This window comes from Delphinapterus leucas, chromosome 11 (genome assembly GCF_059928025.1).
Source record: "Delphinapterus leucas isolate spDelLeu-1000000601 "Yukka" chromosome 11, BTC_Dleu_Yukka2, whole genome shotgun sequence".
Classification (NCBI taxonomy): Eukaryota; Metazoa; Chordata; class Mammalia; order Artiodactyla; family Monodontidae; genus Delphinapterus; species Delphinapterus leucas.
The window spans coordinates 20,496,880-20,514,205 of record NC_143139.1 but is presented as its reverse complement, the minus strand read 5'-3'; the positions used below and the strand labels follow the sequence as shown (position 1 = coordinate 20,514,205).

Here is a 17,326-nt window from a genome sequence, read left to right as displayed (position 1 = left end):
TACTTCTGTAGCCATTACCAATTTATTTCCCACTACCTAAATCAATACAAAAATGATACATTCTTATTTTTTCCTTGGCATATTCATATAATGCTTATTTCATAAGAAATAATTTCATGAATATATGCCAATTTTTATAATTATTCTGCATATACTCCATACAAATCAAATGTTACTATATCACTTATTTCAAACATTAACTTTAGCCCAGCTATAAAACAGTAAGGTTCCCAAAGAGCAACCATAAAATTGCACTTACCAACTGCTTGACCTCCTACTGAATCGGTCATTATTTTCCATCCCAGCCACCTTTAAAGTTCAGATGTTAAGGAAATAATAAAATATGAATTTAGTGAAGTAAATTTATATTTCTGTCATATGGAAATAAATTTGCTTTTGACTAAGAACACTTCGGGATTTGCTTACCATTCCTGCATTTCCAGTATTTCTGGGCAAAGAGGCAATGGTCACTCTTCGAAGAGAAGACGGCTACCCAAAGGGGGAAAATGTACACTTAGAAAATTCTCAATGTTTTATCCTTGTATGAAACACTGATGGGTATTCTTGAATGTACACATCCATGTACTTGATCACTGATGAGTTAAACAGGAGACATATTTTCAAGGATTTTGTTATGGCCAAATTGCCTTCCAGAAATATTCTGCCAGTTTATATTCTACCTTCTCCAACAATGGATAATTTTTGCCAATCAAGTAAGGAACATAAGGCTTTCTGTTTAGGTTGCCAGTAACACTGAACACTGTTTTTCTATGCCAAATAACCCTGTATGTATCTGCTCTGAGAACCACCTGTTTATGATTTTTGCCTATATTAATTTTGTTAATGATATTTCTTGGCAGAATTTTTTTATTGTTAATATAGCCAAATCTTTTCATCTCTTTCTCTCTCTCTCTCTCTTTTTTTTTTTTTTTTTTGTTATCTTTGGTTTGGTTTTGTTTTGTTTTTGGCCACATCATGTGGCATGCAGGATCTTAGTTCTCTGACCAGGGATCGAACCCGTGCCGCCTGCAATGGAAGTGTGGAATCTTAAACACTGGACCGCCAGGGAAGTCCCTCATCTCTTCCCCTCTTTTGCTATCATTTCTTTTATGCTTGGAAAGGTTTTCCCCAACTCAAGAGGAGATAAATATGCACCTATTTTAGGGATTTTTTTTCATTTTTTCCATTTAATACATTTAAGGATGAGTATGACATTATAATGAATGGATGTGTTTATACCTCAGCCTTGAGATTTGTACAGGAGAATGTTATATTTTGTGGCTCTTCACATTTAAATAAGTAGAACTTCAGGAAATAAACTGAAGAAGTTTTATGTGAATACTTTTCTTAAGCCACCATTTCTAATTTATTTTTATAGGTTAGTTGAACATCAAAAATATCAAATTGTGGTCCAAAATCCTGGGTTCTAATCATGATTGTGTCACTACAGGATCATAACTAATCACTTAACTTCTGTGAAAGTTAATTTCCTCATCTGTGAAAAAGATTTGGATGGAATGATTTTAAAGTCCCTTGCTCAAAAATTCAGTGAAATCTTGATTTTCAAACTGACAGAAACTGCTGGTTGACTTTCAATATCCCGTTTTCCCCTTCTACTTAGTAACAAACCCCACTAATTTTTAGTTAGGCATACAGCCTCCAGAATAAAAGCTGTTTTCATCTTATTTCCAACAAAGAATGAAAAGGGAAATGTTATCTGGGACTTCTAGGAAGTGTCTTCAGAGGTAGAGAGAACACCTGTTCTCGCTTCTTCCTTTTTCTTGGAGCAGGACTCAACATAATGACCAGGACTTGGTACCCAGAAATGACAACGCTATCTTAGACTATGAGATGGAAGCAAAGCGCAGAGGTCGATGACTCGGCAAGAGAGACGGGGACTGGGATTTTGTGAAGCTGTTGGACTGCTTATTCCCAACTTTGGTTTCACATGAGAGAGAAAGTATCGTTATACTGGCTTTCCTCTCGCTGCCAGGCAAACTTAATTGATGTACAAATATTGCAAGAAGTACAAAAGCGTACATATATAAACACACATGTATATATACATAACACATATATATGAATTAAAATCACTGTTGTTTTATGATTTAAAGCCATGTTGCTTCAAGTAATATTTTAAAACCATCTCAGCTATAACATTTGATAGACATTTGTTACCTTAGAGTTTAGAGAAGCTGAACGTTTTTTAATTTGGCAGTCACCTGAAAGGGAAAACACATTTGTGTATTTTTGGAATTACATGTGCAATTTAACGCAATGGTCTTAATTCTTTACAAAGAAAAGCAATGGTTAGAAAATATTTATTTAAGACCCTAGAGACTACTGAGCAATATAAATATCTGGTTATCATTTATTTGGTGATTCACAACGTTAGTAATCTGAACCAATGGAATACAGTCCTCTATGTCACTGCCAATGTCCACCATGCCCGCCTAGCACAGAGGGGGCACTAAATGAATGTCTGCTGAATCAATGAGTCAAAAATCACAGATCAGAAGATCATCACATGTTATTACTTTTCAAGAAGAGGGAACAGATCATTAAAATGAAAATTCTGCCTATAAACATTCATACTGTCAACTTAAAATAAAACTATAAGGTTCATATAAGCCTTCTGTTAAGATATTCTCCATGGTCTCAGATGTCTCCCTATTTTCCAAGCTGTTGATCAGCTTACCCTGTCACAGTCCTTCCTTGCTCGAGGGATACAAAACCATTGTTGATAAGAGTGGTTCATTTATGCTATTGTGCCTTGCTTTATGTGTGGAGAAAAAGCCAGTTCTAACGTATCCTAAGTAGACAACACTGGGGTCAACTCAATGAGTTGGATTAGTTATATTCTCTCATGTCATCATTTTAATGAAATCTTGGTGTCCACCATAAAATCCATCTTGTCTCCTAATTTGTTTTCTAACTGACATCTTACTCTGGGCTATATAAATAACAGGAATGAGTTATTTCTTATATTCTATATATCATATCCTTCTAATATAATCTTAACATAAGGGTCTTATACTAAAGACATTATATAATAAGAATTAGTAAGAGAGAATGAAAAAGAAGAAAGTTAGAAAGACATAACTGATACAATTATCTTAAACTTTTATTACCTTCATCTTCAAGAGGGTTAAAAGTCCTTTCATTTTGCAAAAGAACCTGTTTTAGTTCTTCTAATTCAGCGTGTTCTTTGGCATACATTCTCTTCAGATTTTCTACATGCTGAATCATCACTTCGACGGCTTTACTAACCCGGCTTTCCTAGCAGGAAAAAAAAAAAAGAACAAATGTAGGGCTTCCCTGCTGGCGCAGTGGTTGAGAGTCTGCCTGCCGATGCAGGGAACACGGGTTCGTGCCCCGGTCCGGGAAGATCCCACATGCCACGGAGCGGCTGGGCCCATGAGCCATGGCCGCTGAGCCTGCGTGTCCGGAACCTGTGCTCTGCAACGGGAGAGGCCACGACAGTGAGAGGTCCGCGTACCGAAAAAAAAAAAAAAAAAAAAAAGAGAACAAATTTACATTGAAAATACTATTCTTGATACCCAGTTAAAAGATAGTGAATGAGACACATGCACTTATCTTCACTCCATCCTTAAATCCTACAAAAATGACAAGGGATTTTTTTTTAAGGCATGAATAGACAAGGGTAAATAGAATGGAAGAGGATATAACAAATTTTTGAACACCTGCCAAGTAGAAGGACCGGTGGTAAATGACTAAGACCTGAAAAGCTGAACCCTAAAAAAAGCAGTAAGAAAAGCCTAGAAACCACGTGGGTTATACCACAGAAAGCTGCAAATGCTCAGGAATTAGTGGTGCCTTTGGAATTAAGCTTGGAGATAGAACAGAAGAAATGGTTGATAATCTGTGTAAAAAGTGATTAGATCCACAGATCCCCTCCCTTACTCAGGTCACCTGAGCCCCTCTACCACTTTGGTGAAAGACTACAAAAGCTGGCTATCTAGAGAGAGTTAACCAGAGTGTCTGTGCATTGAGCAGTAACAAATAGTTGATGGTGAGTGGATCATACAGAAAAGAATAGATTTAAGCAAAAGTCTATATATATATTGAATCTAGAGATATGGAGCCTTATTCTTCCAACTATCAAACACTTGTAGCCAAGCTTATACTCTCAAGACTGGCAGTTGGAAGACTTTTCTCTGAGGAATCTAACATTGCAAGATGACAGTCTTAAAACTACCAACGTTAAGAGTATCCCAGTGACACAACCTAGCTTGTGTGAAGCTCAGAGCCAACAAGAAACTTCCCCACCCAACATATACAGAGCTCCCAGTCAGCTGTATAGTGGATCATCACTAGTCAGAGGAAAGCCTCTAGCCTGAGAAAAGGAAATCAAAACAGAAAGAAAAAAACTAAAATTTCAATGAAACTATCAATATCTTCAGAAAAGTAAGAATAAGTATTGCATCTATGAAATAAGAACAAGATATTAAAAAGCAACATTCTGAGAATTTTAAAGGTCTGGAAATTAAAAATATGATTAAAAAAATATGTAACTTAAGAGTTTCAAGATAAGGTTAAGGAAATTTCTCTGAAACTAGAGCAAAATGACAAAAATGTAGAAAACAGACAAGAAAGGACCAGTTCAGGAGAAAGGAATTCAAGAAGTATAGAAAGTGTAGAAAAATTCCATCAAATGTAGAAAAGGAAACAGTTCAAGAAAATCTCTGAACTCAAGAAATAACTTTCCAGCTTAGGACCTAAAACAGTGGTTGAAAATAAACCCATGCCAAGGAAGGACAGTAGGGGTAAGAGGATATCCTAAAAGCTTCTGGAAAGTAAAAAGGGATTATAAACAAAAGTTCAGGGGTCAGAATGGCATCAAAGTTTGATAGCAACTCCAGAAGCTAAGAAGAAGATGAAAAATCATGAAGGAAATGATTTCTAATCTAGAATCCTTCACCCGGCTACCGTAAAGACATAAAGAATAAAGCCATTTTCAGTTATATAACATTTTAAAAAGTTTACCTCCCCGGCATTCTTTCCCTCAGCAAAACGCGTGAGATGTTCCACCAAAATAAAAAAGCAAGCCAGCAAAGAAGGAGGTATGGGATTCAGAAAATGGGATTCAACTCAAGAAAGAAGTGAAAGAAATCTTCATTTAAGAATTCCTAAGACGTTTGTGTTGAGCCTGAAGAACAGTCAGTTGAGACTGACAGGTCAAAAATCTCTGGAAGCAACATCTCAATGAAGAAATTGACAGAATACCTGATGAGTCTGAACGTATTGTGAGATCTAGACTCCCTGGGAGAGGCTGAGAATAAATTAGAGATAAGTAAATAGAAAAGTAAGCATAACAATCATGGCAAAGGAAAATGATTAACTCCACGAAGAACATGAACATTGTGCAAAGAAGGAAAAGACATCATAACGGACTACTGTCTCTGCTATGAATAGAATTTACACGGGTGTAATAATGTTTACAGATAATATAGATCTAATATTATTCATCCACTTTTTTTAATTAAAACTTTTTATTACGATAATTTCAACAGACACAAAAAGTAGACAATAAGCCCACACATATCTATTAACCAGTTTCAAGAACCACTAACATTTTGCTATATGAGTTTCATCTCAAGTTTTGAATGCTATTTCTTTTTAAGTACAGGTGATGGACATCATGTGGTTTTACTCATAAACATTTCAGTAAGTATCTAAAAAAAAAAAAAAAAGGAGTGTATTGTCTTAAATAACCACAATGCCATGATCACGTCTAACAACATTAACAGAAACATCTTATCATCTAATCCATATTCATATTTTCCCAATTGTCTCAAAAACATCTATTTACAGTTTTGTTTGAATTGGAACCTGACAAAATACAGTCATTGTATTTTTCTTTTTTTTATATTGATGTGTAATTCACAATATAAAATTTACTATTTTAAAGTGAACAATTCAGTGACATTTAGTACATTCACCATGTTGTGCAACCAACACTTCTATCTAGTTCCAAAACCCTTTCATCACCCCAAAGTAAACGCCCATACCCACTAAACAATTACTCCCCACTCACCCCTCCCCACCAAAACCTAGCCAATACCAACCTTCTACCTTTCTCTAAAGATTTATCCATTCTAGATACTATATATAAATAGAATTATACAATATGTGACTTTTGTGTCTAGCACCTATAGTTTGCATAAATTTTTCCAGATTCATCTACATTGTAGCATGTATCAACACTTCATTCCTTTTAATGGTTAAATAATATATTAATAATATGATAATAATATTGCAATTTCCCCACATCCTTGTCAACACTGGTTATTTTCCTTCTTCCTTCCTTTCTTTTTCTATTATTATAGCTATCCTAGTGGGTGTGAAGAGGTATACCATTATGGTTTTGATTTTCATTTCCCTAATAATTAAGCATCTTTTCATGTGCTTATTGGCCATTTGTATATCTTCTTTAGGGAAATGCCTATTCAAGTCTTATTTGCATTTTTTTTAATTGGGTTGTTTCTCTTTCTGTCAAGCTGCAAGCGTTCTTTATATATTCTGGATACTAGGCCCTTATCAGATATATGATCTTCAAATATTTTCTTCCGTTCTGTAGATTATCTTTTCACTTTCTTGATAATGTCCTTTGATACACAAAAGTTTTTAATTTTGAGGAAGTCCAATTTAACTATTCTTTTGCCATTGCTTTTGGTGTCATATACTCCCTCATTTAACAAAAACTTTTTGAGTACTTGCTATGCACATTTTAGGCATTGAGGAGACAAGCAGTGAGCCATACAGACACATATTCCTGCCTTCATGGAGCTTATATTCTAGTGGGAGGAGATAGACAACAAATAAGACGTCAGTAAAACATAATAGTATGCTAAAACGTGATCAGCATTATGAAAAAAGACAGGGAAAGGGAGGATGAGAAGCTCTGGGGTGGAAGGGGTTGAAATTTTACAAGGGAGCTCAGGTGGTCAGCTGGGCTATTCTCTGAAGGTGACATTTGAAAAAGACTTGGAGAAGGTGAGGGCTAAGACATGTGGACACCTGGAGAAAAAATATTCTAGGCATAGGGAACAGCTAGGACTGGGGGCCTGAGTTGGCAGCATGATGAACAGAAACGAGTCCCGTGTGGCTGGCGTGCAATAACCCAGGAAGACAGTCACAGAAAATAAAGTCCAAGGGGTAAGAAGGCAGGGGAATCACGTAGATCTTTCTAAGCCATCATAAGGACTTGGGCTTTTATTCTGAAAAAAATGAGGAGCCACTGGAGGGCTGTGAACCAATAAGTAACATGAAAAAAAAAAGAGTAGCATGACCTGCCTTAAGTTTTAAAAGGATTATTCTGGCTGTTTTATTGAGAAGCGACTATGGGGGTGGGGTGGGGATTGGATTTAGATGGAGACAAGAAGACCATGTAGGAAGATATTGTAGTAATCTGGGAAAAAAATAGAATGGTGGCTTAGATTAAGGTGGTAGCTGTGGAGAGGGAAATGAGTGGTTGAATTCCAGACATGTTCTGATGGTAAAGCAAATAGGATTGTCCATAGGATTAGATGTGGAGTGTGAGAGAAATGTGTTGAGGATTACCCCCAAGGTTTTCCAGCCCCAGCAACTGGAAGGACAGAGTTGCCCTTTACTGAGGTAAGGAGACTATGTGTGGAACAGTTTTTGGAGGGACTGTCAGAAGTTTATTTTTGGATGTATTAAGCTTAAATTGCTTATCAAACTTCCAAGCTACATCAACAGTAGCAGGTTCTAGTCTGAAACTCATGGCAGAGGTTTGGGATAAGTGTGTGAATTAGGGAGTCATTAGTTGACTACATAGGATAGTATGGGGATTGAGTGACGATGGAAATCAGACGTGCACAGGTGAAGCCCTAGGGCCCATCAAGATTAAGAGGGCTGGGCTTCCCTGGTGGCGCAGTGGTTGAGAGTCCGCCTGCCGATGCAGGGGACACGGGTTCGTGCCCCGGTCCGGGAAGATCCCACATGCCGTGGAGCGGCTGGGCCCGTGGGCCATGGCCGCTGAGCCTGCGCATCCGGAGCCTGTGCTCCGCAACGGGAGAGGCCACAACAGTGAGAGGCCCGCGTACCGCGAAAAAAAAAAAAAGATTAAGCGGGCTGGGAGAAAGGGTGGGACCCGTAAAGGAGTCTGGAAGGGATTGCTCCATGATGTAGAGAGAAGGACCAGGGGACTGTGGTACCTGGAAACCAAGGAGGAGAGTGTTTCCAGGAGGAGGAAGAGCTCAGCCGTGTTGAATGTAGCAGACAGGTTAAGGAAAATGAGTAGGTTAAGGCTGACTAGAATATGTTTCAGAGAGACTGGGAGGAGAGAAATTGGAAACAGCACAATTCTGTTGAGGAGATTTGCTAAAAATGGGAACAGAGAAACAGGGTGGTAGCCAAAGGAGAAAGAGTGAAAGATTTTTTTGTTTGTGTTTGTTTCGTGTTATTTTTCCTGTCTTAAAAATAACGTATTTGTGTGTTGATGGGAATGATTCAGTAGCGTGGGGAAAAACTGGAGATGGAAGAATGCAGGGAGAATTGGGGCCCAAGATTCTGAGTAATTTAGAAGGAGTGAGATCTTATATACACGTGGGATGGTTAGCCATGGACAGGATGAGAGACAACTCATCTTTCGTACCAGGAGGGAAGGCAATGTCAAGGGTTTAGGTGCTTGTAGGTTCAGAGCTTTTGGCAGGTCCCTTCTGATTGCCTCAACTTTCTTACTGAGTTAAGAAGCAAAGTCATTATTTGACAGAGAGAGAGGGGAGGACATGATGGTGATTTGAGGAGAAAGGAGAAAGTGTGAAAGATGGGAAGTCCCAAGGACCACTTGAGGTTTGTGATGAATTTCAAAAGAACTCAGTCAGCACAGAGGTGTGAGGTTTTCCAGCTATACAGGTATAATCAGGTGGAGAAATGGATTTAAAACAAGGTTGTAGATTTTCCTAATGATTAAAAGAAAACAAGAGAAGGAAAAGTGTTGAGGGTTCATGCAAGGGAGCTAATGTTGTGTTTGACCATGGAATTTAAGCTTGGTTAGGAAAGAAGAGAGATCAACAATAAGGTGAAAGACAGTGAAAAGGTGTGAGGGGGAACGATTGATAAATAAATATTCATCTTTGTAGTAGGAAACCAATAAATATCTAAAACTGAATCACTTGGTGACAGTATAAGCATATTATTTGGAGATATGAATATTAATAAAAAACAAACCAAAAGAGTTGAAAGTTGTTGCTCTGGAACATGGGAAATGGGATAAGAAGGCTTTGAGAACTACTTGACTTTTTTTTAAAAAGCTATGCACATATGTAACTTTAATAAAAATAAAACAAAGTATATTACTACCTGGTGAGGGGTTAAAAAGAAACTAGAATATTAGAAGCGTATAACAAATGTTCAGACTAAAACTATCATCACAGTGAAATGTCTCCTTCTTAGGAAAATATATTTTAACACGTTTGTTTACGTAGAGATTCAAAAATTTAAAGTCTCCCCAGATTTTCCCACAAAGAAAATTTTGAAAATCTACTTCTCTATGAAGAAGTGTGCAAAGATGCATAAACAAGGATATTTATTGTAGCATTGTTTAAAACAGGAAAATATCAAGAACATTCTGAAATGATCAAATATAGTTTTTTCCTAGAAATGTAATCCACTTTTAGTAATTTCATTGTAACTGGAGAAAGGGAGACAAATTACCTGATTAATGGCTCCCAACATCTCAGCCCTACTGGCCACTCGAGCTGTGCACTGACTGAGGAATGTTACACTTTTCTCCAGCTTCTTAATGATTTCCTGGGCTTGGCTGTCATCTTCACAAAGAGGTGTTAAAGACTGCACAGAAAGTAAAGTATTAAAAAGTATCCAACCCAAGTATTCAGCAAGTGATTCTAACACTGACTATATTGTAAATGCAGATGAATCTATTATCTTTGTGGAAGGTGAAAAGCAGCAGCAAAGACCAATAATGAATGATACTGAAATATTAATACCTTTGTTGGTTATGAGGTAGACCTATGCAGGTATTCACAAAGCCTTTTATAATATTTTTGATCCCTTCCTTCTTTACTTTCCAAATTTGCTACTCCTTCATGTGTGTTTATATCTTTCTTCTACAATTAATAGGATGGGATGTAATTAATTGGCAATGGTAAAGAAATTATGCCTATAAATGAATTGAATGCACTATATGAAGAGCATAGTTTGAACTTTTAAGAAAAGTAATAAAAATATACTCGAATTAGATATGACTCTGATTTCTATATTTGCTCTTCCATTGATGACAAGGTGAGATTGGGCTGGTTAGGCCGTTACGCCTTCATTGCCTTATGAATATTTATCTCAAACCTCTGCCCTTGAACCAAGATGATGGCTTTCCTGATGGAAGGCCATCTGTTTCACTGGGGTGGAGAAAGAATTAAGAGAACAGCATATTTGGAAGCCAACAAGCCATTGCTCATTAGCTGTGTGATCATGAGCAAATTTCTAATACTTGCGCATGTCTAAAATACCATAAATTTTATATAGCATCAGAAAGGAAAAGTGCTGCCAATAAAACCATAAGGCACCATTGACTGTAAATTGCATCTTAATTCTACAAATGTTATAATATCAAGCTTTCTGATTTGCTTTTTCTTCATCTGTCAGATGGAGACAACTGCATCTTCTTTCCAGGAATATTGTGACATGAGAGGTAATAGAGGCCAGTTGTTTGTCACACAGTAGGTGCTCAATGAAATAGCAGCCACTTTTGAAACAGGCAGATATGTATGAGTTGCAACTGGAAAGTTGCTAACCAACTGGAATGACCATTGTCAGACATACAGTTTCTTACTGCAGTTTAAATAACCACCATTAGTTAGAAAGAGAAGAGCATATATTAGTTGTTAGTCAAACAGAATATGGCTTACCAAAACTTAATCATGAAGAAATAGAAAATTTGAGTAGACCAATAATTAGTAAGGAGATTGAAGCAGTTATAAAAAGAAAAATCTCCCAAAGAGGAAAAGTCCAGTTCCAGATGACTTCACTAGAGAATTCTATCAAACAGCTAAAGAAGAGTTAATACCAATCCTCCTGAAACTCTTGCAAAAAATTGAAGAGGAGGGAACACTTCCAAGTTCATTCTCTGAGGCCAGAATTACCCTGATACCAAAGCCAGACAACAACATTTCAGGAAAACTACAGACCAATATTCATTATGAATAGTGATGTAAAAATCCTCAACAAAATACTAGCAAATTGAATTCAATAGCACATTAAAAGGATTATACACCATGACCAAGTGAGGTTTATCCCTGGAATGCAAGGATGGTTCAACATATGAAAATCAACCAGTGCAATACACCACATTAACAGAATGAAGGATAAATATCCCATGATCATCTAAACTGATAAGAAAAGCATTTGACAAGATTCAACACCTTTCATGATAAAAATATTCAAAAAACAGAAATACAAGGAAACTACCTCAACATAATAAAGGCCATATATGAACACCCACAGCTAAAATCATACTCAATGGTGAAAGACTGAAAGCTTTTCCTCTAAGATCAGAAACAAGGCAAGGATGCCTACTCTCACCACTTCTATGCAACTTAGTACTGGAAGTCCTATCCAGAGCAGTTAGGCAAGTAAAAAAATATATTCAAAAAATCCATATTGGAAAGAATGAAGTAAAATTATCTTTGTTCACAGATGACATGATCTTACATAAAGAGACCCCTAAAGATTCCACAAAAAGACTGTTAGAACTAATAAACAAATTCAGCAAAGTTGTAGGGTACAAAATCAACACACAAAAATCAATTGCATTTCTATGCACTACCAATGAACCATCTAAGAAGGAAATTAAGAAAATAATTCCACTTACAATAGCATCCAAAAAAATAAAATAGTTGAGAATAAACCTAACCAAGGAGATGAAAGACTTGTACACTGAAAACTACAAAACATTGCTGAAAAAATGAAAGAAGACACAAAGGGGAAGGCATCCTGTGTTCATGGACTGGAAGACTTAATTTTGTTAAGATGTCCATACTATTCAAATCAATCTACAGATTGAATGTAATCTCTATCAAAATCCCAAAGGCATTTTTTTCAGAAATTGAAAAATTCATATGGAATCTCAAAGAACCCCAAAGAGCCAAACAATTTTGAGAAAGAAGTACAAAGCTAAAGGTATCCCATGTCTTGGCTTCAAAACACATTACAAAGATACAGTAACCAAAGCAGTATGGTTCTGGCATAAAGACAGACCAGTAGAACAGAACAGCATGCCCAGAAATAAACCTATACATATATGGTCAAATGATCTTTGACAAGGGTGCCAAGACTACAAAATGGGGAAAGGATAGTCTCTTTAACAAATGATGTTGGAAAACTGCAGAAGAGTAAAGTTGGGCTCTTATTTTACACCATATACAAAAATCAACTCAAAATGGATTAAAGACCTAACTGTAGGACCCCAAACTATATAACTCTAGAAGAAAACATAGGGGAAAATCTTCATGACATTGTATTTGGCAATGATTTCTTGAATATGACACCAAAAGCATAAGTTACAAAAGCAAAAATAGACAAATAGCACTATATCAAACTTACAGACTTCTGTGCATCAAAGGACATAATCAACAGAATGAAAAGGCAACTTATGGAATGGGAGAAAATATTTTCAAATCACATATCCTATTTTAAAATTGGCAAAGGACTTAGACATTTTCCAAAGATGATATACAAACGGCCAATAAGCATATGAAAAGATGCTCAACAATACTAATCATCAGAGAAATGCAAATCAAAACCACAGTGAGATACCACATTGCACCTATTAAATGGCTACTATCAGAAAACAGAAAATAGGGACTGCCCTGGTGGCGCAGTGGTTAAGAATCTACCTGCCAATGCAGGGGACACGGGTTCGAGCCCTGGTCTGGGAAGATCCCACATGCCGTGGAGCAACTAAGCCCGTGCGCCACAACGACTGAGCCTGTGCTCTACAGCCCACGAGCCACAACTACTGAGCCCATGTGCTGCAACTACTGAAGCCTGCACGCCTAGAGCCCATGCTCCGCAACAAAGAAAAGCCGCCACAGTGAGAAGCTGGTGCACCGCAACAAAGAGTAGCCCCCACTCACTGCAACTAGAGAAAGCCCGCACGCAGCAACGAATACCGAATGCAGCCAAAAATAAATAAATTAATTTTAAAAAAAAGAAAACAGAAAATAACATGTTGGCCAGGATGTAGAGAAATTGGAACCTTGGTGCACTGTTAGTAGGATTTTAAAATGGTAACACCACTGTGCAAAACAGTACGGTGGTTCCTCAGAAACTTAAAATAGAGCTCTATATGATCCGGCAATCCAACATCTGGCCATATTTCTAAAAGAATTGAAAGCAGGGTCTTGAAGAGATATTTGCACACCCATGTTCACAGCAACAATATTCAATGTTCACAATAGCCAAGAGGTGGAAGTAACTCAAATGTCCATCAATAACTGAATGGATAAACAAAATGTGGTATATACATACCATGGAATATTTCATTCAGCCTTAAAGGAAGGAAAGCCTGCCACATGTTACAACATGGATGAATTTGAAGACATTATGCTAAGTGAAATGAGCCAGTTACAAAACGACAAATACTATATGATTCCACTTACATGAGCTATCTAAAGTAGTCAAATTCATAGAAACAGAAAGCAGAATGGTGATTACCATGGGCTGACAGAAGGGCAAAAGGGGAATAGTTTAATGGCTACAGAGTTTCAGTAAGCAAGGTGAAAAAGTTGTGAAGATCTATCTCACAACAACGTGAATATACTCAACACTACTGATGTACACTTAAAATGGTTAATATGGTAAATTTTACATTATGTGCTTTTTTAACCACAGTAAAAAAACAGAATATGGTTTCTATACTTTTATTTTCTTTTTCCAAAATTAGCCCCCTTAATTTTCCAACCCATCCGTATATTTATGGTGACTTCACAAAATAGAAGAATAATAGTTGTTACACTTCTGTGTACCTTACAGAAGGTTTGCCCATTATCTGACAAGGCTGAAATGCCACCGTTCTCTTTTTTCAGTTAATTCAATGGAAATCGTCTTTTGATTCTCTTCTTTGAAGCTTAACATTGATATTATCTCCTGTTGCTCAGTTTTCTGCATAATTACTCTTCTGCCTGAAATCTATTTGAAGATACAGAGAGATGGCAGAAGATTCACATAACTACTTTAAACGACATTTATTTGTTTTATTACTTATGCCCTTCTATTGGTGAGCCTTTTATCTTAGCCTGATCCTGATTTCTTACCTCCTATTAATTCACATTTGAGTCAGGCAGGGCTTGGTACCTAGTGTTGGTTTTAGTCATACAAGTAAACTCTTATGTAATTTTGAAAACCTTATTAATAATACAACCGAACGTGTAGTCCCCAAATGTTATGAGTCTCACCTCTAACAGTTTTAAACAGTTAGTAATTTCTTTCTTCAAATTTTCTTCTGCCAAGTCACGGGATCTTTCTTCAAGCTTCACTCTTTTCTCCAAGGTGAACCAGTCGCATTTAAATCCCAAAGATAACCTGAGAAATTCGGCCTGTTGTCAAAATAATGTGAGGGTGAGGACAGAACATTGGATGTAGTCAAATTTCCAGTTTAATACCAAATTACACTGAGGCATTTCTTTCTCCTCCCAGTGACACAATGCTGGCATGCATAGGCTTTCCCTGCACTTTGTCATGGCCAAGCCAGACAGACACCAAACGTACGACAGCTTGTGCAAAAGCTCGCAGGGACTGCAGGTGAGTGAGTCTGAAACACGTATTTTTTTTACTAAAGGAAAAAACATTTGCTTGAAACTTACCTCCACCTCCTTCTCATTAGCAGAAGTGCTGTAAGATAAGAGAAAGAACTTACTCAAACATAGTTCAACAGAGAAGCAAAAAATGTGAGCGTGCTATATGAGGAGGAGCTTACTTGTCACTTTGTCTAAAGTTAACTGACTTCACAGGAAGAGAGGAAACAGCAGCGCCTATTAAAAGACAATAAGATAAAAAAAAAAGACAATAAGATAGTATTTGGTTAAACAGGCTTAACAGCTACAGGCACATTAAATCCTATGTTGTTAGGGCCTCCCTCCACTAAACAAAGGCGTTCATTGAAATATGTCTGAGAAGACTGCCAGCTAATAACGCATTTGCTTAAATATAAGATAACGTTATGCTACGCTTTGGGGATCACGACCATGTTGAAATTATGGGCTCACACTTCAGCGCGTGAATAGTCTTTGAAGACCTGAAGATGTCTCAGAGTCAAGGAACAGCCCAATTTGTTCTTTCTGCATTTGAATGTTTATTTGATTTGATTCCATGGTTAAATGCATGGCTTCATCTGGTACCCTGGTTTTCCTGTGGACCAAGGATTTAAAACCAGCAACTTTTATGAGATCTTTTATCAGGCACTTTTCTAAGTGCTTTATACATAATTTCTTCAATCCTCAACAGCCAGCCTTCTCTGGTGGGTACCGTTCTTATCTACAGTTTATAGGCTAGGAAACTGAATTGTAGCTTACCTAACTCACACAGGTATTGGGGTAGTAGTAGTAGTAGTAGTAGTACTAGGAGTACTAGTAACAATAGTATAATAATAATAATACTGCTAATAATAACAGCAACAATATCAATCATTTACCACAGGTTTACTGTATGCCAGTCCCAGAACAAACCTCTTTATACATATTAATGATACTCTTCATGACTACTTCACAAAGAAGACAATAATAGTAATTAAGAGCATTAAGTATAGAGTTGAAAAGATCTGGTTTAAATACTAGCTTTTGTGGACAAAGAATGTGGCCTGCCATTCAGTAAACAAATGATGCTGTGTTCATCAAGCCATCAGCCACCGTAGCTGCGTAGCTGCGGTGCACCCTGAGGGGATTTAAGATGGAGAAAAGCAGGATACTGTCCCTATATATCAAAGGAATGATTTCAATAAGCCCAGACTCTTGCATCTTCCCATACATAGAAAAGGGCTAAATTCATTAACTTGAGGTGTCTGGGGTTTTTTTATAATTAGCAGTTATCTTTTGATATTGGACTACCTGGTGGTTTTTTGTTTTGTTTTGTTTTGCAAAATCTCCTGTATGTCCTGTCTCTTCCCTTACCTCTTTGGAACAGTCCCTCAGAGCTATCTGAGAGGCTATATCCCAGGCTTAAGTCCTCAGTAAATCTGCGGATAAAACATAATTCTCAACTTTTAGGTTGTGCATTTTTTTTCAGTCGACACTTTGATCCTTAAAACTAAGTGACCTGGAACAGGTCACAACTTCATCAAACCATCTACAAAATAAGGATGATTTTTCTATAGTAGCTAACCTTTATGAGAACTTTTATCAGGCACTTTTCTAAATGCTTTTTACATAATTTCTTCAATCCTCACAGCTAACCTTCTGTAGTGGGTACCGTTCTTATCTACAGTTTATAGGCTAGGAAACTGAATTGCAGCTTACCTAGCTCACACAGGTATTGGGGAGAACTAAATAAAACTATGCATATAGAGAATTTAGCCTAGTACTTACAGTACAGTCTATATTTCATAAATGGTACTTTCTTTTTTTTTTTTTACTCATCATTTCCATTTTGCAGATGAAGAAATTAAGACTCAAGGTTAAATAGCTTTTGCCAAAGTCACAGCAAGTAAGAGAGTGACCAAGCATACAGTGAGTGACTCCAAAGCCAGAACTCTATTCACTATTCCGTCCTAACAGAAGGGAGATGGGGAGAGAAGCATATTAGCACTCATTCTTCAAATACTGGCTTATTTGCTATTAGACGGAACAATAAAAAAATCTCAGAGTAGAGCTTAGAATTTGCTACCAACATTGGCATGGTTCTCAGTTCACAATAGGGCACTAGTGATTACAAGACCTCTGGGCTTAACAGGCAATGCAACATAAATATGGCCTTTTGAAAACGCTACAAATTGAATCAAAATCAGTTCTATTTGGCTGATTTTATCTAGAGATGCAGAGTTGTAGATGCCATATCTTTACTCAGAAAGATTTCATCCATAAAACATACCAGCAGGGAACAAAAGTTCACATAGGGGTTGGAAGAGAACATTCCTTACCTCCTGCCACACATTCTTTTCTGTGCTCATTTATTGTTTCTGGTTCCCCTTTGGCTTCCTAAAATCATAAAGAGATTTTATTGCTGAACATAGAGTGGAAATCCTTCATAACCAATCATTTCTCGACTTCCTGTCCTCTCCTGCCTACCCTGTTCAAAAAACACTCTATAGTATGCAAAGAACTGTGCTAGG

General features: G+C 37.1%; 1 protein-coding gene across 4 annotated transcripts in view; it reads right to left on the bottom strand.

The window, feature by feature from the left end:
• The window catches only part of IRAG2 (inositol 1,4,5-triphosphate receptor associated 2), a 97,159-nt gene that overhangs the window by 7,527 nt on the left and 72,306 nt on the right, over positions 1 to 17,326 (bottom strand). For all 4 annotated transcript variants that reach the window (XM_022577793.3, XM_022577794.3, XM_022577799.3 and 1 more), the window contains 9 exons: positions 17,135 to 17,192; positions 14,981 to 15,035; positions 14,868 to 14,895; positions 14,460 to 14,600; positions 9,703 to 9,837; positions 3,132 to 3,279; positions 2,179 to 2,222; positions 427 to 489; positions 260 to 309 (listed from right to left, as the gene is read on the bottom strand). In XM_022577793.3, the coding sequence (XP_022433501.2) occupies positions 260 to 309; positions 427 to 489; positions 2,179 to 2,222; positions 3,132 to 3,279; positions 9,703 to 9,837; positions 14,460 to 14,600; positions 14,868 to 14,895; positions 14,981 to 15,035; positions 17,135 to 17,192 (722 nt within the window). The remainder of the gene's footprint in view (positions 1 to 259; positions 310 to 426; positions 490 to 2,178; positions 2,223 to 3,131; positions 3,280 to 9,702; positions 9,838 to 14,459; positions 14,601 to 14,867; positions 14,896 to 14,980; positions 15,036 to 17,134; positions 17,193 to 17,326) is intronic.